Below are 24358 nucleotides of genomic sequence, written 5' to 3' on the forward strand. Positions count from 1 at the left end.
GAGAAACAGGAAGTGAACTCTGAGGTGCCTCGCAGTTTGGACATTTTAGCTCCATGAAAGTGACAAATCTTAAGGTCACGACCAGTGAGCACTTAACCAGGTACTTAAAACAGGCTCAAGACAGGCTAAAGCTCTTGTGGGGGTGAGTCACCACCCAGGGCCCTGCCAAGTCCGCGCTCTTTTCCCAACACGCACGAGTGATACCCAGTCATAACGGAACATCTGGAAAACGGGAGAAAATCAAAGTGCCTGCGGTTGTTCCACTTGAAGACCCTGAGAAAAGCACTGGTTACACTTCCGCTTCTAATCGTCCAGACTTTTCTATGCTTAGGACAGTGCAACAGTGGTTCAGCCTGGGTTCAAACCCTATCTCTGCTACTTCCTTGTTGTGTGCTCGGGGAAGGCCCTCTCCCTGTGCCTCAGTTTCCTCATCTGCAAACTAGGATAACAGCAGCACCTGCCTCGAGGCTGCCGTGAGGATCAGATTAGCTGCACACACAGCCGCACTTGGAAGAGTGCTCAGAACACAGTAAATGGGATATTCACGGTAGGGTAGTTGGCCCACCGTCTACACTCTCTGAAAACCTGCTTTCATCCCGCCAGGTCTCAGTTCCTGAATCCTGCAGGGGTTCACCTACCGAAGTAGAAAACCCTGCCCGTCTTCAAAGCCCTCTGGAGCAGACACAGCCCGGCCTCCCAAAAGGACCCGCCCGAGGGTCACATGCCCCTTATCTGGACCAAACAGAGTCCTCCCTGGTTGAGAGAAGGGGAAAGTGCTCCTGCCCCTAAGCCTCTCAGCACTCCCCCCACTTTACAGTTGAGGAAACTAAAGGCTCAGAGGGAGGCAGTCACTTGTCCGAAGTCACACAGCTGGGCAGGGACAAAGCAGGGCTATGCACAAAGGCTGGCACATGCATGAGTGAGCAAGATAGGGAGCAGTCCCATCAAGGAACCCCTGCCCTGGGCCCCTCGGAAGACACCTGGGTGGGTGACGGTGTAGGAAGCCTTTTTTCCCCCAAAGGCAAAAATGGATGCAGCTGCAATCATAGGGAAATGAACAGGAGGCAGCCACGCCATCTGCCAACAATTGTCAAATCCAAAGAGCATGCATGTTTGTGGCTGTGTGATTCTCTGAATCACTTCAAGGATCTTCTCACCCCTACCCCCCAGCACCACAATCAGCCCTAAGGGACTCTCTTTTCTAAAGTGACTCAGAGAAGCAGAGACTCTTTAGGACTGGAAGGATAACCACAATCACTTGTTCTGCTGAAGAGGAAACCAGAGAGTGCTTTGACTTGGCAAGGAGCAGCTAAGTAGGGGGCATGGCTGGCTCCCAGCCCAGTGACCCCTGATCCAACATAGAGAGCTGGCTGACCATGGGCTCAAAGCATCTCTGTGGGGCGAGAATGTGGGATGTGGGATGCCCCACACCCTCACCATTCCTACATCCTTGAGCTCATCCTTCACCCGACTGATCAGGGAGTATCTGCCCACTGGCCAGGTGCTGACCTAGGCTCTGAGAATACAGGAGTGAACTAGACAGGTGAGGTCCATGCCCTCACGGCGCTTACGTCCTACAGAGAGACACAGACATAAGCAAGGAACAAGGTGACGTCCAAGCAGGGTAAGTGGAATGAAGGAAACAGGACACAGTGATGGGGTAGAGTAACGGGGCAGGGCAGGCTTCTCAAACTAGGTGATGCCCCCAAAAGATGTCAGTGTCCTAAAACCCAAAGCCTGTGAATATGGTACCTCATGCGACAAAAGGGACTTTGCAGAGGGGATTAAGTTAAGGGTCTGGAGAGGAGGGTACCCTGGATTATCTCAGTGGGCCCAATGTAGTCACAAGGGTCCGTATAAGAGGGAGGCAGGAGTGTCAGAAGAGAACATATCATGACAGAAGCAGAGGTCAGAGAGAAAGAGTTGAAGATGCTATGCTGTTGGCTTTAAAAGTGGGGAGGGGGCCACGAGCCCGGGATGCAGATGGCCTCCAGAAGCTGGTAAAGGCAAGGAAACGGATTCTCCCCGGAGCCTCCAGAAGGAGTGCAGCCCTGCCAAGACCTCAGTCTTAGGACTTCTGACTCCAGAATTGTAACATAATAAATCTGTGCTGTTTTTAAGACACTAAATCTATGACTATTTTTTCCAGCAGCAAGAGGAAACTAATACAGACTAGAAAGCCAGCCATGGGGAACACAGGGGGAAGAATGTCCCAGGCAGAGGGAATAGCAAGTGCAAAGGCCCTGAGTCTGGACCAAGGAGGCTAAGTGTGAGCTGGCGCAGGGTGAGCAAGAAGGCATCTGGGAGGAGAGGAGGTCAGAGGTCAGTGGGGGTCAGGTGGTGCCAGATCCTGGTGAGGAGTTGGGACTATATCCTCAACCACCAGAGGAAGCTGCTGAGGACTTTGACCAATTCTGGTGTCTCCAGGGCCTAAAAAGGCCAGAGGTATTCTCCAAAGAGGATGTACAAAGGGCCAATAAGCACATGCAAAGATGCTCAACATCATTAGTCACAGGAACATACCAATCAAAGCCACAGTGAGATACTCCTTCACACCTGCTCCGATGGCTAGAATCAAAAAGACAGATGACAAGAAGTGCTGGGGGGAATGCAGAGAAATCGGAACCCTCATATACTGCTGGTGGGAATGTAAAACGGTGCAGCCAGTTTGGGAAACAGTCTGGCAGCTCCTCACAATTTTGAACGTGGAGTTGCCACATGACTCAGTAATTCCACTCCTAGGTGTCCACCCATGGGAAACGAGAACCTATGTCCACACAAAAACTGGCACACGGATGTGCACAGGAGCATTGTTCATAACAGCCAGAAGTGGAAAGAACCCAAATGTCCATCAACTGGTGAATGGGTAAATGAAATGTGGTACATCCACACAATGGAATATTATTCAGCCATAAAAAGACATTAAGCACTGACACATGCTACAACATGGACAAGCCCTGAAAACACACTAAATGCAGTCAGTCAGCACGAGTGAGCACATATTGAATGATTCCGTCTGATTGATTCCGAATGATTCCGAAAATGGGAGGTGTGTGTGGGAGTGTTGAGGGTGACGGTTAAGGGCTGGGGGTTTCTTTTTGGGGTAATGAACATGTTCTAAGACCGACTGTGGAGATGGATGCACAACTCCGCATATACTAAATGCTATTGAATTGTATACTTTCAATGGGTGAATTATATGGTATGCGAGTTATATCTCAATAAAGCTGTTAAAAAAAAAAAGTCCTAAGTGTGCTCTCTAAATGAATATTCTAGGAGCAGAAGTTGTTCTGACATTCACAATTGAGGCCAACACGGAAAAAACTGCTGGGAGTCTCTTACACAAAGTTTGTCCGCTGCCCAGGAAACATTCAAAGTAGGTAAACCACATTGAATCACAGAGCAAAGGAACACAGTGTAGTCTAGAAAATCAGGTGGTAACAGATGCCCTCAGAGGTACCCTGACATGTCATCAGTGACTCCAGGGGGAGGACCAGGAGGCTGGGGACCAGCGAGAGGAAAGAGATTTACCTTCCTCTCTATCTTGAGTGTATTACTTACATCATCTAACCTAGCGCATTTGGTACTTTCTCCATTAAAAATAGTTAATAAAAATACATACTGAAAATAAAAACCTAAATCTATGTTGCTAAAGAACATTGCTTGGCAGGAAGAAATAACTGTGATATATTCTAAGGGGAAAAAGCAGACTATTAGAATGTACAAAATGACATGATTTTTGAAAAATATATACAGATAAGTAAATATGTTTTGGAAAAAAGACCAGAAGGCATAAAACACCTCTGCCGACACACAGTCAGAGCCAATAAATGTTAGCTGCTGCCATTGTTGTTATTGTTATTGATATCCAAATAGTAAGAAAGCTTATCCCTGAGGAGTGGCATTTGAGCTCATCTATGTGTGTTTCCTACAGTATTTTGCAGTAAGCATGTACTTTTTTTGTTACTGGTGTAAAACGGAGTTTCTGAACCTCCACGCTACTGACACGTTGGGCCGGAAAATTCTTTGTGGCGGGGGCTGTCCTGTGCATTTTAGGATGCTTAGCGACATCCCCGGCCTCTACCCATTGCATCCTCCAAGGTGTGACAACCAAAAACGTCTCCAGACATTGGCAAATGTTCCCAAGGGGGTGAAATCACCCTGGCAGAGAACCACTAGGTTAAAATACGTATTATTTGCTCAAACTGGATGGATAACACCAACATGTTCATTTCATTATCATTCTTTCAACTGTACATACATGTTATATACTCTTGTATAAATGATATATATCATAATCTAAATTTTAAAGAAAATATAGATACTATTTAAGAAATAAAGTGGCACCAGTTACACTGAATTAAAACAAAGAACGATCATTGTTAACACTTCCTTCTTACAAGAATCTCTGACACTTAGGTATCAGGTGCTTTTTATACAATTTTCATTCCTCACAACCACCTTCAATTTACAGATTAAGAAACTGAGGCTCGGAGAGGTTAAGCAACTCGCCCAAAGTCACCAGCTGGGAGGTGGCGGAGCCTGAAAGGCAGAGAACCACCCGCGCAAAGCCTCCCCCTAGATGCCATGCCCTCTCAGCCAATTATCAGGCGCAAACAAACAAACAAAGCACACCGAGGAGTTACAATGTCCCGGCGTAGCCAGATGCCAGGGTTTAAATCCCACTTTGTCACTTAGTAACGCCATGCCCGCGGCAAGTTACTCTACCTCTAAACCCGTTTCCTCGTCTGTAAGATGGGGTAAGAGGAACAGCACTTTATAGGCTGTGATGGGAATCAAATGAGACAATCTGTGTCAAGTGCAGACATCAGGGCCTGACACACAGTAAAAACAGGGTAACTGCTGACAGAGATTATTATAAACTTGACCGTAAACAGCCAAGTCCAGCCGGTCATTACTTAGCGACAGACTAAGAGCAGAAATCTTCAAAGATCACGCACCACCTTCCCGATGACGGATCGCACTGGGGTCCAGAGGGGGCAGCGGCCTGCCCGAGGGCACACAGCGAGGCCCGGGTCCAGACGGGCGGCGCATAGAACTCCTCGGATGAGGACCCGTTTAAAGAGGCGGGGAGGGGGCTTAGAGGACGGGCTCCGGCGGGATCGCTGGCGGGGCCACTCACCGAAATGCATCCAGTCCCACTCGCTGAGCGTGTCCATGTTGCGGCACAGGTCGTCCACCACCCAGGAGGGCAGCTGGTAGATGTAGCAGGACATGGCGGGGCTGCGACCGCCGGCGGACAGGCACGCGAGCGACTGAATCAGACGCGGCGAGGACCCGGCTCCTCTACCCGGGCGGGGGCGGGGCCGGCCGGTCCCACCCAGCGCGGCCGCGGGGCAGTGGGTGGGGCGGGCGCCGGGCACGACTGCCCCCCGGTGGCCGCGACGCTGCCCGCCCGACTGGACCCAGGCGGCTGGGAAACCAAAAGGATCGGAGCTGGGAAGGGAAACTGAGGCCCAGGGCGCGCGGTAACACGTTTAAGGTCACACGCGAATTCAGTGGCTGTCCCAGGAGGGCCGCTGACTCCACTTCCAGTGCTCTCGGCGCCCTGCCACATGTAGTTCATTCAACAGATGTTGCATTAATTACCTACTCCGTGCCAAGCCCTGTGCTAGGTGTTGGGGATACGTAAGTGGAGAAAACCTACAAAAGTCCTTGCTTTCGGGGACTTACAACCTAGGGGGATGGGGGGGAGACTAGCAATAAATAATAAAGATACTGAAAAAGTTAAGTTACATAGTATGTTAAAAGGTAATAAGTGCTATTGCAAAAAAAGAAAAAGGAAAGTTGGTTAAGGGGAGTCAGGAATGCAGAACCAGCAGGGGTGTTACCGAACCTGAAGTGAGTTCACTCACCCGTTGTGCAGCAAGCCAATCTCTGACACCGGGGGTGATGGAAGAAAGTAGGAACTTTATTTTTGCACAGCGCTGAGCAAGGAGAGAGGGCAGCTAACGCTGAAATCCCAAACTCCCCGAAAAAGCTAAAAGGAAGGGTTTTTATTTGGGACTTTAGGTAGGGGAGGGGGAGCATATGGCCTTGCTGGTCGGAGCTTTCCCACCAGCCTGTCTTTGGCCTTGAGACACTTGCAGAGAGGAGGGAGCTCATGACCTTGCTGGTCAGAAGCTTTCCCACCAGCCCGTATCTCTGCGGGAGGAGATAGTCCAGGTGCTTGTCCTTGACGGTGTCTGTCTCCATGGAGCATAGTGGATTCTGGAGCCAGGAAGCCAGAGAGTAAGCAGGGAATGAGTGTTTTGGTTTTAACCCCATATATGCTGGGTTTAGTGTGGGGAAACTGATATCAGGGTCGATATCAGGGGGAGGACCCTCTATTAGATACCGTCAGGATAGACCTTATCATAATGACGGCTAATATTTCCTGAGCAGCTACTATGTGCCAGGCACTGTTCTGGGTGCTGGGGATACCTCTGCAGAAACAAGGACAAAATCCCTGCCCTGGAGGGAGACTGACAATAAGCAATGAAAATACTAAATAAGTAAATCACTCAGCATTATAGAAGGTGCTAGTTAATGTTAGAGGATGAAAGTAGAGTCCGATGAAAGGGGTTGGCTAATTGCATCGTTCACTATCTTAGAAGGTAATAAATATTATTGGGGGGAAGCAGAATGTGGTAAGAGGGACTGTGGGGCAAATTGAATTATTAAAGAGGGTAGGGAGAGAACTCAGGCTAATCATGGCTAGTATTTATTGTTTTTACGATGTGCAGACTTCACTAGGGGTTATTTTGCTTATTCCTCATAACGACCCTGTGAGGTAGGTGTGGTTATCACCCCCATTGTACAGATGAGGAAACTGAGGCACAGAGAGGTTAAATAACTTGCCTAAAGTTATCCAGGAACAAAGTGGCAGAGCTGGGATTTGAACCCAAGCAGTCTGACCATCAGCTACAAACTGCTTCTTTATTATAATAACTACTGTTTTTCTACACCTACAATGTGCTTTGCATAAATCATTTTCTGTAATTCTCATAAGCCTATGCTATAGATATTATCTCCTTTTTACACAAAAGTAGATAGATCCCAGGATTTTAGGCAACGTCATTGAGGGCAGATAAGCAACTAGGCAGATTGCAGCTGTGAACATCAGCTAGGGAGTATGGCTGCCCAAGGAGCCTGAACTGCCAGTGACAAGTCCCTGGGGCAAGACCCAGTTCTGCCACCAACAGGCTTTGTGACCCTGGACAACTCGTTTTGCTTCTCCAGCCTTGCTTTCCCTATCTGTAAAATGGGACTGAGCATTCCTATTGCTCAGCATTGTGAGCGAGGAAAGCGGATTAAATCAATGTATACAGCCCATACAGACACCTACTACACGGTCTTCTTTGCACAAAGAATGTGCTTTAAAAAAGCAGCTGCCATTGATGATATTGCTTGTGAGGCACCATACTCCCCTAATCCAGGGGCTGTTTCCCTTGAATAAACGACATTTTAAAAAGAAAAGAGCACCCACTGGCCTTAGAATCCCATCCAGATATGTGTCCTAGTTCAGCCACTGGCTGTTTATCCTTGTGCAAGTTTGCAGTTTTCTCTTTTGTACATTGGGTTCCTGCCCCAACCACTTTGCAGGATTCCTGTGAAGCTTAAATGGACCCCAAAATGCTTGAGATAGATTGTAAACTGAGCCCAGTAAAGGATGCTTTTATTCTTTTTTTTAAAGCTTGGCACCTGAGCTAACATCTGTTGCCAATCTTTTTTTTCCTTTCTCCCCAAAGCCCCCCGGTTCATAGTTATACATTCTAGTTGTGGGTCCTTCTAGTTGTGCTGAAGGACGCTTTTATGCGAGTCCACCTCCTTGATATGGGAAGCGGGGCACGCTCCAGCATTCTGAGACTGCTTGCCAGAGTCCCGTGTTTCAGCAACGGTTGAAGGTGGGATTTGAGGCAGAGAAAGTCCGGTGACAGCCCGAGTGGGAAAGCGCCTTGTCCCAGGGCAAAGGAGGCGAAGGGTCCTCTTCTTTCTCTCCTCTCTGTTTGCAGAGCCCTCGGTCTGCTCTCCCTCTGCTGCAAGCACAGAGCATGTGTCTTTGTAGCCCTCCTCCCTTAGCACCATGAGGACTCTTCTCCTGGATGAGGCTTTAAGACCACTGACAGTCCCGTTCAGCCCTGGCCCATCCAGGACAGACAGGCCCCGCGGCTCCTCCCTCTGCTGTCTCCTTGGGCTCTTGGCAAGTGTCCTTCCCCCCTCATCCCCAGTCCTCTCAGTCAGAGAGGTTGAGTGGTTCAGGCCCTGAGCAGGCCATTTTAGGAGCACATCTTGGTCCCCATTCTTTAAAATGAGTTCTTCAAAGTCAAGTCTTTGCTGTTACTAAGAGAGCTGCCACTCATTTGCCACGTCCCAGGCATTTAGCATACATTATCTGGGATCTCCACAATGACCCTCCAAGGCGGGTTTATTGTTCCCTTTCTACAGATGAGGAAACTGAGGCTCAAGGCAATTGTAACTTGGCCTGGTCAAATTGGCCAAGTGACAGGATTCAACCAAAACCTGACTCCCGAGGAAGTCCTCCTTCTGCCCTAGGATTCTGCCTCGCCACCAAAAATTTCCTCTGATCCTGTGCGGTTCATTTCTTCCCCTAAGTAGCTATTTTCCATGGCTAAGACCCTTTCCACCAGGATCAGTTAGGAACAGTTATTGAGGCTGAATGTAATTAGCTATATAGTTATGTCATTTTGACCTGTTTGTGTTTAAGTCCCCTGAAATTACTCAGTGGTTTGCAATCGCGGCCGCACATCAGCATTATCTGGGGAGCTTTAAAAAACTGCACACGCCCAGCCCTGCCTCCAGAGCGCCAGACTCAGTTGTTCTGGGGTGGGGCTCAGGCACCAGAAGTTTAGAAATCTTCCCAGGTCATTCTAATTAGGTGCAGGGAGAGTTGAGAACCAGCATTACATCAGGAGGCCGTGGCGTGAAGGAAGACTGATGAAAAGGGAAGGACAATCATAGGCTTCCCTGTGTACTTTGCACACATTTTTTTCTTTCCTAACAATATCTTTATCGGCTTTTTTGATGGTACATGATCATTGTCAAAAAAAGAGAGAATTAAGAAAAAACCCAGTCCTAGTCTTTCCTCCTCCTGTGTAGGGAAAAACCCAACGGTCCCTTCTCTTGTGTGTTTTTCCTTTACTTTACACAGAACACTTTCTGTACTTCTGGTCACCAAATGTGTGAGGGGTTTTCCCCACGACAAGCAATTCTCTCCGACGTTGGCTGGGTGTCCTATAATTTAGCTCAGTTCTGACACTGTCTGCCTGGAGATAGCGTCAGATCCTGTAGGTTAAGGGCTCAGTCCCACAAGACTGCCCCCACTTCAGATGCCAGTCACAAGTAGTTGGTCCCCAGGCTCCCCACAACTTCTGCCTGACTTGGCTACAAATCAGAGGTTCAAACGACCCCCTCCTCAGGTTCAATTAATTTGCTAGAGCCGCTCACAGAACTCAAGGAAACACTTATGTTTACCAGTTTGTTAAAGGATATGATAAGGGATGCAGATAAACACCGATGAAGAGACAGGTAGCTGAAGTCTAGGAGGGTCCTGAGCGCAGGAGCTTCTGTCCCCATGGAGATGGGGTGCACCACCCTCCCAGTGTGGATATGTTCACCCACCTGGAGCTCTCTGAAGCGCACGCTATTGGGATTTCAAGGAGGCTTCCTCACATGGGCACGATCAGTTACTGACTCCATTTCCAGCCCCTCTCCTCTCTCTGGAGGATGGGACGGTGGGGCTAATCATGGCTTGGTCTTTCTGGTGACCAGACTCCATCCAGGAGCCCACCCAGAGTCACCTCAACAGAACAAAAGATGCTCCTAGTGCGCTTTTTTTTTTTTAAAGGTTTTATTTTACTTTTTTTCCTTTTTCTTCCCAAAGCCCCCCGGTACATAGTTGTATATTCTTAGTTGTGGGTCCTTCTAGTTGTGGCATGTGGGACGCCACCTCAGCGTGGTTTGATGAGTGGTGCCATGTCTGCGCCCAGGATTCGAACTGACGAAACACTGGGCCGCCTGCAGCGGAGCGCGCGAACTTAACCACTCAGCCACGGGGCCAGCCCTCCTAGTGCTCTTTTCATGTAGGAATTTACAAGCGTTTTAGGAGCTCTGTGCCTTTTATTATGTCACAGAGAGAGAGAAAATGAATGCTTTCCCACAGTCTCATCCCTGATGGATCACCGTTAATAGTTTGGAGTATATACTTTCCCATGTTTTTTAGACTTCTATAAAATTAACTTTTTAAACATGAAATTTTTAAAAACACACTTAATTTTCTGTAATTTTTTTCAATTAATAGCTTTTCATATCAACAAGCAAGCATCTACCTCTTCCTTTTAATGGCTTGTTTGGGAACGCCATACTTTATTTGGCCAATCTCCTGCCAATGTACATTTCTTTCCAGCATTGGGGTATGTGTCGGAGGGGCCTGCCTTCGCCTGTATAGAGGGGGTAGGAGAGTCCTAAAGTCGACCAAGGAAAACCATAAACCAACATTTAGAAAACTGCTGCCCCGGGGCACACACCGGCCCACCCTCCAAATTCCTCCCTTCTGCCCGTAGCTGCTCTGGAGCTGCTAGAATGACCCTCACCTTCGGGTCCTGCCTGCTGCTGCTGAGCCCTGGACACAAGGAGAGGTCTCTCCCTCTCGCGTTGGACCTGGGTAAATGGGCCCCTCCTACGAGCGAAGAAGGTCACCTCACATCACTCTCTATCAAGCTAACTGCCGCTAAGCCATCCTTTGCCCAACTCACTCTCCTTCAATTTATCTGAGGATAAAATGGTTCACTGTGATTCCCTCTGGGCCTTTCGGTCACCTCAGTCTGTTATTAACATTAGTGGGGCCAGCCCCAGTCCTCTAGGACTCAACATCTCCCAAGTGGAACAAAACAATCTTTTTTGTTTTCTACCTGAAGAATAGGGAGAGAGCATCTGCTATTTGTATGTTAAGCTGACAGACTTTCCTGAGGTTTCATGTTCTAAAGTCTGAAACAAGTTTTGTGGGTTTCTCTTTTACATATCCAGCATTACTGCCCAATCCTTTTGATTACCATCCCAAGTGTGTCTAATTTTCTGCAATCTGCCAATGGATTACTGGGTACGTGTGGTGAGTCAGGGAGCCCCCAGGAAAATGTTTTGTTGGGCAGGGAGTTAACTTAAGGTGTATCATAAGTTTGGACAAATGTATAATGACATATATCTACCATTATAATATTATACAGAATAGTTTCACTGCCCTAAAAAATCCTCTGTATTCTGCCTATTTATCCCTCCCTAACCCTAAAACCCTGGCAACCACTGATCTTCTTACCCCATAGTTTTGCCTTTTCCAGAATGTTGTATAGTTGGAATTGTACAGTATGTGGCCTTTTCAAATTGGCTTCTTTCACTTAGTAATATGCATTTAAGTTTCCTCCACGTCTTTTCATGGTGACGGCTCATTTCTTTTTAGCACTGAATAATATTCCATTGTCTGGATGGACCACAGTTTATTTATCCATTCACCTACTGAAGGATATTTTGGGTGCTTCTAAGTTTTGGCAATTATGAATAAAGCTGCTCTAAATATCCAAGTACAAGTTTGTGGACATAATTTTCCACTCCTTTGAATAAATACCAAGGAGCACAATTGCTGGGTCGTACGGTAAGAGTTTGTTCAGTTTTGTAAGAAACCACTAAACTGTCCTCCGAAGTGGCTGGACCGTCTTGCGTTCCCACCAGCGATGAGTGACAGCTCCTGCTGCTCTGCATCCTTGCCAGCATCTGGTGTTGTCAGTGTCCCAGATTTGGGCCATTCTAATAGGTGTGTAGTGGTATCTCACTGTTGTTCTAATTTGCATTTCCCTGATGACACAGGACGTGGAGCATCTTTTCATGTGTCTAGCTGCCACCTTAGCTCTTCTTCAGTAAGGTGTCTGTTAAGATTGGTTCTGTTTTCACGAAAAAATACACCACCACCTTTGTTCCCAATGTGAATAGTTTTCTTCTTAATATCTTTCTGTAGTGCTTAAATTTTTTTACAAAGATATTTCACTTTTACAAGAAAAAGAAAGCTAAGAGAAACAATTTTTTTTAAAAAATCCAGGGTTGGAAAGAGAAGGGACTGAGAATGAAGCTGGTTGCTTGTGTCTGCCAGCCCCTCCCCACCTTACGCCTTTAAACAACCAGCTTTCAAAATTCCCCAAGAGAGAAGAGCCTGGTTAAAATAACACAACACCCCCTACCTATTTCCTTTACTTAGCACCATTTAAGGTATTAAAGAACAGCTTTTTTTTTTTAACTCAAAATAGGAAACATCACAGTCTTATAAAAGCAATACATTTAATACATTCATAAGATTTCAAATGAAAGACGTGTATTATTCACACTACAGGTTTTCCATCTTCCTTGGACAACACAAGAAACACAGGACTCAAACCACATGTTTTAACAAGACGAACATGAAATCTCGTTTTGACACAAAGACAGGTAAAAAAAAAAATAAAAACACAAAAGCCAACGTTGAACTAATCCAGCAGCAGCAACTTCCTTAAATGCCCCATCTCTCCCACTCTCGGGCTCACACAGCTGCCTTCTGTAGCAGCATTTCTTCTTCCCTACCCCAGAATTCAACAAAAAAATGAGACATTTAGCGGGGTGTCACTGAACGAGTACTACAACATGCTGAAAAAAAAGGCCAACGTATTTGCTGAATGTTGAAAGAGGGGAGTAAGATGAGGTGAACAGACGACAGTGGGGGACCCGGGGGCCTTGGCTCCCTTCCCTTCACTCTGATTTCAGGGCACGGAACTGCGCCCAAGGGTCAGCAAGAGGAACGAAAGACGCCAAGAAACATCCCAACAGTATCTATAAAAGGAAGACCGTCTATGAAGAGCTTTTAATACCATGGAAAAATGTTTATGTTATAAAGGTAAATGAGAAAGCAGAACACAAAACTGTATATTCAGTATGATCTCAGCCATGTAAACCAAACCAACCAAAAGATGCCCTAAAAGGGGCTGAAAGTTCAAGATATTAGGTTAGTGGTTGTATTTAAGTAGTGTATCTACTGTGATCTTTTTTCTTCCTTTTACTTTTCTATCCAAAATTTTCTCTACCAGGAGGATTTTTTTTAACTATTAGTTACAAAAAAGGAAGCCTGATAGAAGTATTGAATTTGAGTTGATGACTTTAAGTCCAGCCTACAAGAAAGGATTTATACATTTACAAAACTAAAAAACATTCCAGGCGACTCTCTGAATCCACTGTGTGTTATCGCTTCTCAGCCTTTTGGCTAAGATTAGGTGTGAATCCACTGTGTGTTAGGAATAAGTTCCCAGAGGTGGGAGGGCTTCGGGCTCTCCTCCAGCCAGATGCAAAGCGTCACCAGATCCTGCCTGATGAAAAATATTGAACCCAACAGAAATGTCATGGCTTTACTGAAAGGAACAGAAATACCCACATTTGGCAAAAACCCATTTACAGTACAGTAGTAGCTCCTTAATACAAGAATTAAACAAGAGGACGGTTATTTTCTCTTATTTTCTGTGCAGATGTCAAGTTTCAAACAGCCATCATCACAATTACTGTAGAAAGCTAAACCTGGTTTAGAAACAGAAATGACAGCACTGCAACAATAGTGGACAGAGAAAAGCACAAAATTTAGAAAATTATGAAAAGTGCTTTCTATAAAAAGGATTCCTTTTTTTTCTTTTTTTGGTGAGGAAGACTGGCCCTGAGCAAACATCTGTTGCCAATCTTCCTCTTTTTGCTTGAGGAAGATTGTCGCTGAGCTAACATCTGTGCCAATCTTCCTCTATTTTATGTGGGATGCCACCACACCGTGGCTTGACGAGTGGTGCTAGGTCCCCACCCAGGAACCAAACCTGCGAACCTGGGCCACGAAAGTTGAGCACCAAACTCAACCACTACACCACAGGCCTGGCCCCAAAATGATTCCCTTTAAGACATGTGTTTACTGTACACACTTTAAGGTCCCTCCTCCTCCCCGACAAAAGGGCAAAACCTCCAAACATTTTCTACCCACATATTCACTGGTTTGTTCATTCAACAAACACTGACTAAAGGCTCATAGTGTGTGAGGCACTGGGGTCTCAAACAGGAGACAGACGTGTCCCTGCCTCAAGGCCATCCCGGTCTTCTCAGAGCAGGAGGTGGATACATCATCAATCATTATAAGCAATTATAAGCAGATGCCACTGCTTTCTTATAATTAAAGAAGATGCTGCAATTCTCATTGAATTACTCACACAAAAGTCCTTACACAGAAACTTTCCTGACTTACTAGGAAGCAAAAATGCACCTACTTTCCCTTGATAAATACTTCCAGAAGGAGCAGGCACTAAATTACATTTTGTGATATTTGCCCCTAAACATCACGCCCAGTGAAGTCAGCTAACTTTCTGGTAAGCAATGCAGCAGTTTCTACTCCAAGAATGAGACACCTGGAAACCGAGAATAAGTGACCAGTCCCATACCTAGGTCAAGACGAGTCAGTGCCATCAAAAGCTGAGACTCAAGAGCACAAGTTTCAGTTAAAATCTTCAGTCTCCTCTTCCACCTGCTGATTTTCAATGTGCTCCTGCGTCAGCCGCTCCAGGTCTTTCCTCACATTCGGGTGGTCTTCCAGATCTTCGTAGAGCGATCTCACGATGTCCAGTCGCCTGTAATTCTCAGGCTTGACTAAGCTCCGGACAACCTGGAGGCATCGCTCTTTCAGGGTGTATACTGCAAGGGCAGAAAACCGAATCCTCAGCAGCAGACTCAGGCCTTGGGCCAGGGGACGAGCAAGAGGCTTTGCCAAAAACGGTAATCACAGTTACTACAGACGGACCTCACTTTGGGCAAAAAGAGTGAGTAGCTGTGTTGTGGCAGAGGGTAACGTGATGACCCCAGTGCACATCTCAAGGTATTCAGGACCCCTTATAGCAACTTCTCCTTGAAAGCGGCTGGGCCTGCGATGTGCTTTAACCAACTGAATGTGGGGAAGCGGCAGTGTGGCAATGCTGGGCCTAAGTCTTAAGAAGGCCTGGCAACTTCTGCTTTTACGCTCTCGGGAGCCCTGAGCTAGGCTGCAGGAGACCACCCAAAGAAGAACAGGCCCTGAGACTACCTGGGAGAGAGGCCCAGCCCCCAGCCAACCTGCCAGCAGAAGGCAGCCACACAATGACCACCAAGAGCAGAGTGACCACCTAGTAAGCTAAGCCCAGACTGCAGAACTACGAATAAAACGGTTCTTCGTTTTGGGGTAGTTGTCACATAGCAATAGATTACCCAAACTGAGTAACTGGATTGGAGGGTAACTCAAACCCTATTTTAAACTCACTATGAAACTTACTCTTTGCCTATGAGGCAAAATTTACATTTAACTTATCAGTGCTCATTTTTGAATACCCACTTCCTTAAAATAGAATCTATATATACCTATTAGTTTGAACCCTATGAAGCTGCAGGTATTTTCGTTTTTTTTAAGCCACAGGAACATCAGTTTCTTAGGGTTCAACCTAATAAAATCATTGGAGTCTTAAATAGTAAACTATAATCCTAATGTTTGATTTGGTAATTTATTTAACCCCTGACTGGCACCGTAGCTTGACCAGGTTAAATAACATTAAAAGATACAACACTAGAAGTCATAAGAATAAGCCCCGATATCTCATTCTCTCCACCTTGTTCTTCTCCTGGGGCTCCAGGGCATAACTTTGCTCTAAGGCCAGGGAAACAAAATGCATTCATAATTCCACAATCAGATATTTTGATTTAGCTCACCTCTGACAAGCCCAAAGAGCTTCTGAGACACCAGGACATCTTTGTTCAATACAGAGCATACGAATAAATTACTTCCGTTTTATTTATGGTGGAGAATAGGGCGCAGACAGGTTGGAGACCTCGTGCAGTATCAGGTCAGTAAAGGCTTGGCTCCTTCCAGTGGCCCAGCCTCTACTTATCACAACCGCCTGGACTCTTTAACAAGTAAGGCGGAACATTAGTACCTGGCAGTGTGATGTTGGCAAAGATAGGCTGTCCATCAACATTGAGAGATGGCACAAAGAGTTCAGTCTGGTTAACCAGCAGCCCATCGTATGTCCCTGCATCTCGGAAGAGCCAAAGGTGACCTGTTAAGACAAGCAGAGGCTGGTCAGTAGCCACACCCACTTCCTTCACCTCCCCTGACCAACATGAAACGCTTGCCTCTCATATTCCGCTTAACTATCACCCAGCGCTCTTCCAATAATATCGTCTCATTCGATCCTCACAAGAGGTCCATTTACAGACGAGAAAACAGGTCTGAAAAAGCCAAGTGACTTGCTCAAGGCCACAGGGACAGGAAGCAGAAGAGCACGGACTTGAGGCTCCAAACCCCACACCCTTTCTGCCACCGTGGTGGAAAAGCAAATCACACCAAAGGCTGCGAACTGAGAGGTCATCAACTTCTCAGATCTGTGCTTCTCAAAACCAAAGTGCAAAAACATCACGTGGAGAGAAAGAAGCCAGACAGAAAAGGGTACCTTCTGCAGGAACAGGCAAAACTAACGTGTGGGGTGAAAAGTCAGAAGAGTGGCTGCAGGCCGGGACTGCGCGTGAGGGGCAGCAGGCAACTTCCTGGGGGGGTGGAAACATTCTCATCTATCACTTGATCTAGGTGCTGCTACATTTGTCAAAACCCATCAAACCCAAAGATCTGTGCATCTTACTGTACGTAAATTATACTTGAATTTAAGAAACAAAATCATCATATGCAAAACAGGCAGGCAGGGGAGGAAGGAGGCAAACCCCCAGGCCTAAAAGCCTCATTAAGGAGGGAACAGGTTGTCTCAGAATAAATATAGCATGTGTTTCTGGGGCATAAACTTACTTGAAGATTTGGTAGGAAAATTTAAGAAATGTAAACTGGTAATTTTTTTTATTGTGGTAAAATATACATAAAATTTACCATTTTAACTCCTTTTGTGTGTGTGTGTGTGTGTGTGTGTGAGGAAGACTGGCCCTGAGCTAACATCTGTGCCCATCTTCCTCTATTTTATGTGGGATGCGGCCACAGCATGGCTTGACAAGGGGTGCTAGGTGCCAGCCTGGATCTGCACCTGAGAACCCTGGGCCTCTAAAGCGGAGTATGTGAACTTAACCACTACGCCACCAGGCCCACCCCCCATTTTAACCACTTTTAAGTATACAATTCAGTGACATTAAGTATGTTCACATGGTAAGTAATTTAAAAAAATTTTTATATTAAATCAGGTACAGATAAATTTTGGAGTAGAATACAAATTCAGAGAATTCCCTAGATAAAATAGGAGGCGAAACAAACGTTGATTCCTACCAGAACTGTGTGCTTCCTCACCTATTCTTAGGGGAGCTTGTGTAAAAGTTTGAGAAGCATTAGCTTATTAACTGTACTACCCTCCAGGTTTCTGATCCCTCGGGATCCTCCCAGGGTGGTTGTGAAAATCCGGCTGGAAGAGGACTATGCTGCTTGACAGCCATGGACGACAGCCGCCTCCTAAGGCAGGAAGGCCTGGCTATGCCTCACCTCGGCTGTTACTACAGCTTACTAACTAGTTCCTCACCAGTAGTCTCCCCACTCCAAACCATTCTGCAGCCTGGCTGAGCTTTCCAGTATGCAAGTCCGACAGAGTCATTTCTCCGCTTAAAAACTTTCAGTGGCCCCCATAAAGGTAAAAATCACCTTTGGGGCTTCCTCTCCCTGCATTCCATACCCTCTCCTCTTCCCCCGCGACTCCAGGCTTCAGCCCACGCGGCGCTCTCTGCCCAGAACTCTCCCCTCCGTCTTGGGGTGGTTGGCTCGCGTTCACCCTGCAGGACTCCCTTCTTCTCTGGGAAGCTCTCCCTAACTGAAACCATCCGCCCCCTCCCTTCACTAAGCAGGTACCTGTGCCAAGCTCCCGCAGCCCGCTGGGCTCGGTTTCTATCGAAGCAACGATGACACTGGCTTGTTCTTACCTGTTCATGCACTCGTCTGTCTCCCCCGCTGGACTGTGCTCTCCGGGAAGGTAGGGACCCTACGCGGACCCGGCCCGCTGGGGACATCGAAATTCTCCCATTCAAGGACTGAACAAATGGGCATTAGGGATGGAGCACTTCTTTCAGGGGTAAATGCACGTGAACGGGGAGGGGAAGCCACCATCAAATGCAAACTACTCAGTCTCAGAACGCTCTGCCACTTACTAGCAGCGTCAACTTGGATCTGTCACGACCTCTCTGGGGCCTCAGTTCCTTGAGCGTGAAATGGGCATCATGACTACAGCACGCGCCTCCCGGACGGCGGAGGGGCTTCAGTAAGATGGGGCCACCGTTCCCGTTGTCATCAGGCCTAGCGCGCCGGGCATAGCTCGGCACGGGCGCGGGCAGGCGCTCGCCAGGCCCCGGGACAAAGAGGGCGACCCCGGCGCGCCTACCTCGGTAGCTGTGGATGCGGCGGCCGGTGCCGGGCTGCAGCGTCGGGTAGGGCTGCGGCTCGCCGTCGAAGTTGAGCCACACGGGCAGCACGACGCGCGGGCTGCGGTTGCAGAAGATGACCTGGGACGGCTCGCGCGAGTTCACCGAGCGCAGCACCGGCCGCGGCCGCCCGGCCTCCATCTCCTCCGCGGCGCCAGGCTCCTCCGGGTCCGACTCTTCCGGGCCGGACTCCTCGGCGCCCGCCTCCTCGCGGCCGTCCTCTTCAGGGCCGTCCTCCTCGGCCTCTTCCACCCGCCCCGCCTTCCGGGTCATTACCTCCCGGAGCCTAGACAACCCGGGCCTCGCGGGGCGGGGCGGGGCGCGCGTGCGTGCGCGTCCCCGGGCAGGCGTGCGTGCGGCTTCCGCGCGCTCTCGGTGAGGGAGGGAATACACGCTTGCAGAAATGGCCGGCTGGAGACTGTGCGCATGCGCAGGTGGATCCTCTAGCTACAGGGGCCGAATCCTCGCTGAGAGGGAGGGTGGCGGTAGCACCACATCTCCCGGTTTCCTATAAAAATAAATGTTTCCCTCCTGTTAAGTTTGTGACAGCCTTTCTTTAGCTTCATTCTCTTGTTGATGGGGATCGAGGCTGCCCCAGGGAGAGAAGCCCAAGGCGTCCTGGCCTACATGCGGATCTATGTGACCCGATTCATATCTAAAGTTATATGACCGCACAATAACCAGACCCCACCTGCAGGAATACCATTTTAGAGACTTTTTACATCATCTTTCCTTTGTCTGGTAAAAATAACTCATGTACCCATGCCTTATAAATTTAGCCCTAACCCTCAACACACTGCAGCCCTTCACTGCCCATCGGTCCTATATTGTGTAGTCCTATAACTTTAGATATGAATCGGGTCATACAGATTGCCGTGTAGGCCAGGACGCCTTGGGCTTCTCTCCCTGGGGCAGCCTTGATCTACATCATTATGACTTTCGCGGTTTTTGCTATATTTTCCCTACCATCTTCGCTATTATTTATTTAATAATTTTCTCATTAATCAAGTTTGTTTCATCTCCACTTTGGGTCACAAAATTCTAATTTTGTACAGAAGAATATAATAAAGTTAAAATTTTCCTCTGATCCCAGTTCCCTTAGCTACCCTGAAAGAGTCCCTGGAGGCCACAAGTATCACCAGGCTAACGTACTTCCTTTCAAAGGTATTCTATGCATACACAAGCAATTAAACAGGTTTGAGAGGAAATTCTATATCACTGCCATCAGTGGAAATTCATTATCATTTGCCATAGAAGAGAACAGTGGAACTAACTTCAAAGAAAACAAAACAAGTTATTAAATTTTATCTATTGTCTGTTAAAGGCTCTAAACTTGGTTTAGAAACTCTCTCTTGGTTCAAAATGGTTAGCCAAGTGGTAGATGTTAGATGCCGAGTGTAAGCTGTCAAACCAGTTTTCTCCTAGACATGATCAGGAAGATCAAAGGAAACCGAAAAGGAGTAACTTTTCACATGCAGTTTGTTTGCCCTCTGAAATTCACACCCACCTGGGTTCTCATTCTGGGTCTAGATATTGCGCAAAACTCTAAATTCTCTGAGCCTTTAATTGCTCATCTTTGAAACTGGCTTTTTAAAATTTTTTTTGAGGAAGATTGGCCCTGAGCTAACATCCGTGCCCATCTTCCTCTACTTTATATGCGGGACACTGCCATAACATGGCTTGACAAGTGGTAGGTATGTCTATGCCCAAGATCTGAACCGGCAAACCCCAGGCTGCCAAAGCAGAGCACGCAAACTTAACCACCACACCATGGGGCCAGCCCTGAAATTGGCATTTTTAAGAAGTACCTACGTCATAAAAGTGTAGATTAGGTGGAAAAGTGTTCAGTGCCTAGCACATAGTAAGCACTCAGCAAACAGCAGCACTTATTATTATAAAGATGAATTAAATACACCGTCTCTGCTCTCAAACTGCTCTTGGGCTACTGGGCAAACAGACAGGACGTGTTGTTACAGTAGATTGTGATATTGGTTGTAAAGGAGCAGGAGGAAAGTGACTACCTGGCCCTGAAAAGAATCAGGTAAGTCTTCCCTGGAGGGGTTATATCTGAGATGGCCTTCGAATAAAGACTATGAGTTTTCCCTTCCTATCTCCCATCGTACAAATATCCAGCCTGGATGTCGGATCAGGCTCATGCATTCAGGAGACAGGGCAGACCCCACAGTAGGCACTGATTCCCCAATTCAGTTTGCTTCTCACTGATTTTTTACCTACCACCTCCAAGCCCAGGACTCAGACAAACCTACCCTCACCTACTGATTGCCTCAAGGAATGAGGAACTCAGGGGTGCATTTGAAAGTATTTAACTGTTTTTCCAAAGTTTTTTTTTTCTTTGTTAAGGAGATGCAATCACCAACCACCCTGAACCAGACCTAGCCTCACCACAAGAGCTCTGCCTTTGACCTTTGCCTTATTTTTAATGCTAAAATCTCCTCTCCAGGAGGAGTTTAGGCCTTATCACCATAGCCTGCAGTGCACGTGTAAGCATGTTTGCCAACTGAGCCTGCGCCCTCCTCTCCCTTTTGAGTATTCATTCCCCATCTGAAATAAATGTCCCTGCTCCCTTTGTACAGGGACACCATGACTTTGGCGATAATTCCATACGGTCTCCTATTTACTGCAAATACACTTTACTTTGTGTGACAACTACTTCTGGGGGAGAGTCTGACTTAACTCACCAGGAGGGAACCCACTTTGGTTCTGGTAACACTATCACTTACTGAAAACCCACCTGGTGGCCTAGGCCAAAGAGGGACAAATGTCTATGTCCACAGACTAGCATTATGGCCCTAACATTTAAAAGAAATGGCAGGAGAAGGGAACAAATAGGCCTTTTTCGGTTTTGGCTACACTCTGGCATCTTCTCTCAATCAAATCTGCAAATGAAGAAGAGGTTTAGATGTATGATTTCACCCATCTGGGCAACCTCTTTCAATTTCTTTGATTGCCTGACAAGGAAGACTGATGCAAACATACGGCAACCCCATTAAAATAAGGAAAAGCTTATTGAGGATATGGAAATGAAATAAAAGGAGGGAAAGAGCCATCAAATTGTATGTGTAGCGTGATGACGTTTGTGTAAAATATATGCAGTTATTCCCCCACCATTCTCTGGGATGGGGTTACATTACCTTTATAATGAAAATGAAATCAATTCTTTTTTCCCCCATTTTATTGAGATATAATTGATCTAAATCAATTCTTAAAAGCCATAAGCGACTGGTAAAGAGGGAAAACTAATCAGACCCACTATGTGCAGAGTACTATGGTGCAAATTTGGGATATGAGACATTCATTTCTGGGAGATTAAAACTACAAAGTATAAACACTCATTACTTCCTTCATTCTGTAAATATTTATTGAGGGCCTCCCATGTGCCAGGTACTGTGTTAAGTGCTAAGACTATTAGAGAGAACAGTCATGGTCTCTGCTTTCACAGCACTGCAATAGGAGGGTCACACAATAATCAACAACGGCACAAGGAAAAACAAAGTTGCAACTATGACTAGTGCAACAAAAGAGACCTGTGGTGAAATGGAAGGCTGGAAGATGGTACATAATTCTGTGTAATTAAACATCCACTGATGTAGAATAGACTAACGGGAGAGGCAGCACAGAAATAGCAGGGTTGAGAGGGTTTCATTTTAGTCAAAGATGAACTTCAAGAAAAAAATCTATCTATCTATCTATCTATCTACCTATCTATCAAGGGCCAGGCTCAGTACTAAGCATTCCACATGCATTAAAGTTACATCATGGGGCCGGCCCAGTGGCACAGCAGTTAAGTGCGCACATTCCACTTCAGCGGCCTGGGGTTTGCCAGTTTGGATCCTGAATGCGGACATGGCACCGCTTGGCACGCCACGCTGTGGCAGGCATCCCGCACATAAAGTAGAGGAAGATGGGCATGGATGTTAGCTCAGGGCCAGTCTTCCTCAGCAAAAAGAGGATTGGCAACAGTTAGCTCAGGGCTAATCTTCCTCAAAAAAAAAAAAAGCTACATCATTATCTCCATTTTCCACTGAAGGGTACATAAGGGTGTGAAGACAGTGGTCAGAGGAGAGTGCTGGATCAGAGAGGCTCATCATCTGGTGCCCTGGGTGGAAATGACTTGTGAGTCAATCTAAGGAGTCAGACAAATCTACAAAGGAACTTAACACTCTGAACCTAGGTAATTTTGCAGTGGTCTCTCTTTGGCAGTGCATTATACAAAGAGATGGTGTCTTCTGATGGCCTCCAGCAGGATTAAACGACCAGCAGTGATGCTGGACCTCTAGTTATACTGAACATTAACAACATGGAAACATTTGTGGAGGGAAACCCCCGGGAAAGATGGCACTTGTTGTTAATCAAATTACAACGGCTTGGGGCCGGCCTGGTGGGGCAGCGGTTAAGTTCACACGTTTTGCTTTGGCAGCCTGGGGTTCCCTCGTTAGGATCCCAGGTGCAGACCTACATACTGCTTGTCAAGCCATGCTGTGGCAGGCATCCCACATATAAAGTGGAGGAAGATAGGCATGGATGTTTGCTCAGGGCCAGTCTTCCTCAGCAAAGAGGAGGACTGGCGGCAGATGTTAGCTCAGGATTAATCGTCCTCAAAAAAAAAAAAACTACAATGGCTCAGAGCCATCATAAATCTCAGGATTCATGCAAACACATCCTAACTTGTACTCCCAGGCTACTGAGGTGAAACACACCAGTTTATTCTTACAAAAATGCCTGCATCCCTAAAATGAGAGTTGTTTAGATAAATGCAGGCCTTAAGATTGATATTGCATCACTGCAAATAAGGTTAAGGAAGATAATTTAAGTGCAAGAAAAACATATTTAGGATATATTAAGTAAAACTACAGATTATATCGTTCTTTTTTTTTAAGATTTTATTTTTTCTTTTTCTCCCCAAAACAATCTGGTACATAATTGTGTGCCATGTCTGTACCCGGGATCCGAACTGGCAAACCCCAGGCCGCCAAAGTGGAATGTGCGCACTTAACCGCTGCGCCACTGGGCCAGCCCCCATAGTTGCCTATTTTTAGTTGTGGGTCCTTCTAGTTGTGGCATGTGGGACGCTGCCTCAGCATGGCCTGACGAGTGGTACCACGTCGGCGCCCAGGATTTGAACCAGCGAAACCCTGGGCCGCTGAAGCAGAGTGCATGAACTTAACCACTCGGCCACGGGGCCAGCCCCAGACTATATTGTTCTTAAAGTACACTTTCCACTATGTAAAAACAAACACGTAGAGAGGAATAGAAGAAAACCCTCCCAAGTGTTTTAAGATCACTGATGATTTTTTCCTTTCTACTTTTCCATCTTCTAAATTTTCTTTTAGGAGAATATATTTTGCCTTGTTTATATTTTGATTAAAAAATACAAAGTATAATAACAAAGCAAAACTGATAGTCTCACCATATAAAATTAACAATATATTTTTACACTACTTTCCTTTAAAAAACCACCACCAGCACAAATGAGAAGGCAAAAACACCCTTTAATTTCCACACTGGTCCCATTTCCCTCATTCCTCCCCAGAGGCAGCAACTTTGATGTGTATCTACCCAGGCTATTTTTTTCTAAATTTATTTTAAATTTACATATAGTAGAATTCACTCTTTCTGGTATGTAGATCTGAGTTTTGACAAACGCAGAGTTGTGTGACCATCACCACAATCAAAATACAGAATATTCCATCAGCCCCAAAAATTCCTTTGTGGTCAAACCCTACCCCCAGGCTTATGCCTTGGCAACCACTGACGTCTCTCCCTTGTCCTTAGAGTTTTCCCTTTTCCAGAATGTCATATAACGGACTCATACGGTATGGAGCCTTCTCTGTCTGGTTTTTCACCTAGCATCATGCATTTC

General features: G+C 46.6%; 2 protein-coding genes across 7 annotated transcripts in view; both read right to left on the reverse strand.

Annotated features, from left to right (window-relative positions):
* IRAK2 (interleukin 1 receptor associated kinase 2) overlaps nucleotides 1-14639 on the reverse strand; it is a 71512-nt gene extending 56873 nt beyond the window's left edge. The window contains exon 1 of one of the 4 annotated variants that reach the window (XM_014848153.3): nucleotides 14499-14639. In XM_014848153.3, coding sequence (XP_014703639.2) covers nucleotides 14499-14523 — 25 coding nt within the window. In that variant the 5' untranslated portion in view covers nucleotides 14524-14639. Of the gene's footprint in view, nucleotides 1-5143; nucleotides 5335-14498 lie in introns of those variants that run through there. The other 3 variants (XM_014848152.3, XM_044754913.2, XM_070493295.1) reach the window with 3 other exon arrangements.
* Nucleotides 12380-18985, reverse strand: VHL (von Hippel-Lindau tumor suppressor). 3 transcript variants are annotated; one of them, XM_014848154.3, is made up of 3 exons: nucleotides 18438-18985; nucleotides 16014-16136; nucleotides 12380-14748 (listed from the first exon to the last, which is right to left on the reverse strand). In XM_014848154.3, exons 1-3 carry the CDS (start codon nucleotides 18748-18750, stop codon nucleotides 14552-14554), a joined length of 633 nt encoding a protein of 210 aa, XP_014703640.1. In that variant the 5' UTR covers nucleotides 18751-18985; the 3' UTR covers nucleotides 12380-14551. The 3 variants fall into 3 exon arrangements, with proteins under 3 accessions (XP_014703640.1, XP_070349403.1, XP_070349404.1); XM_070493302.1 differs by having other exon boundaries at nucleotides 18208-18870; XM_070493303.1 differs by lacking the exon at nucleotides 12380-14748 and having other exon boundaries at nucleotides 15848-16136; nucleotides 18208-18892.
* Nucleotides 18986-24358: the final 5373 nt, after the last annotated feature.

The sequence above is a fragment of the Equus asinus genome, chromosome 21 (assembly GCF_041296235.1).
Source record: "Equus asinus isolate D_3611 breed Donkey chromosome 21, EquAss-T2T_v2, whole genome shotgun sequence".
Taxonomy (NCBI): Eukaryota; Metazoa; Chordata; class Mammalia; order Perissodactyla; family Equidae; genus Equus; species Equus asinus.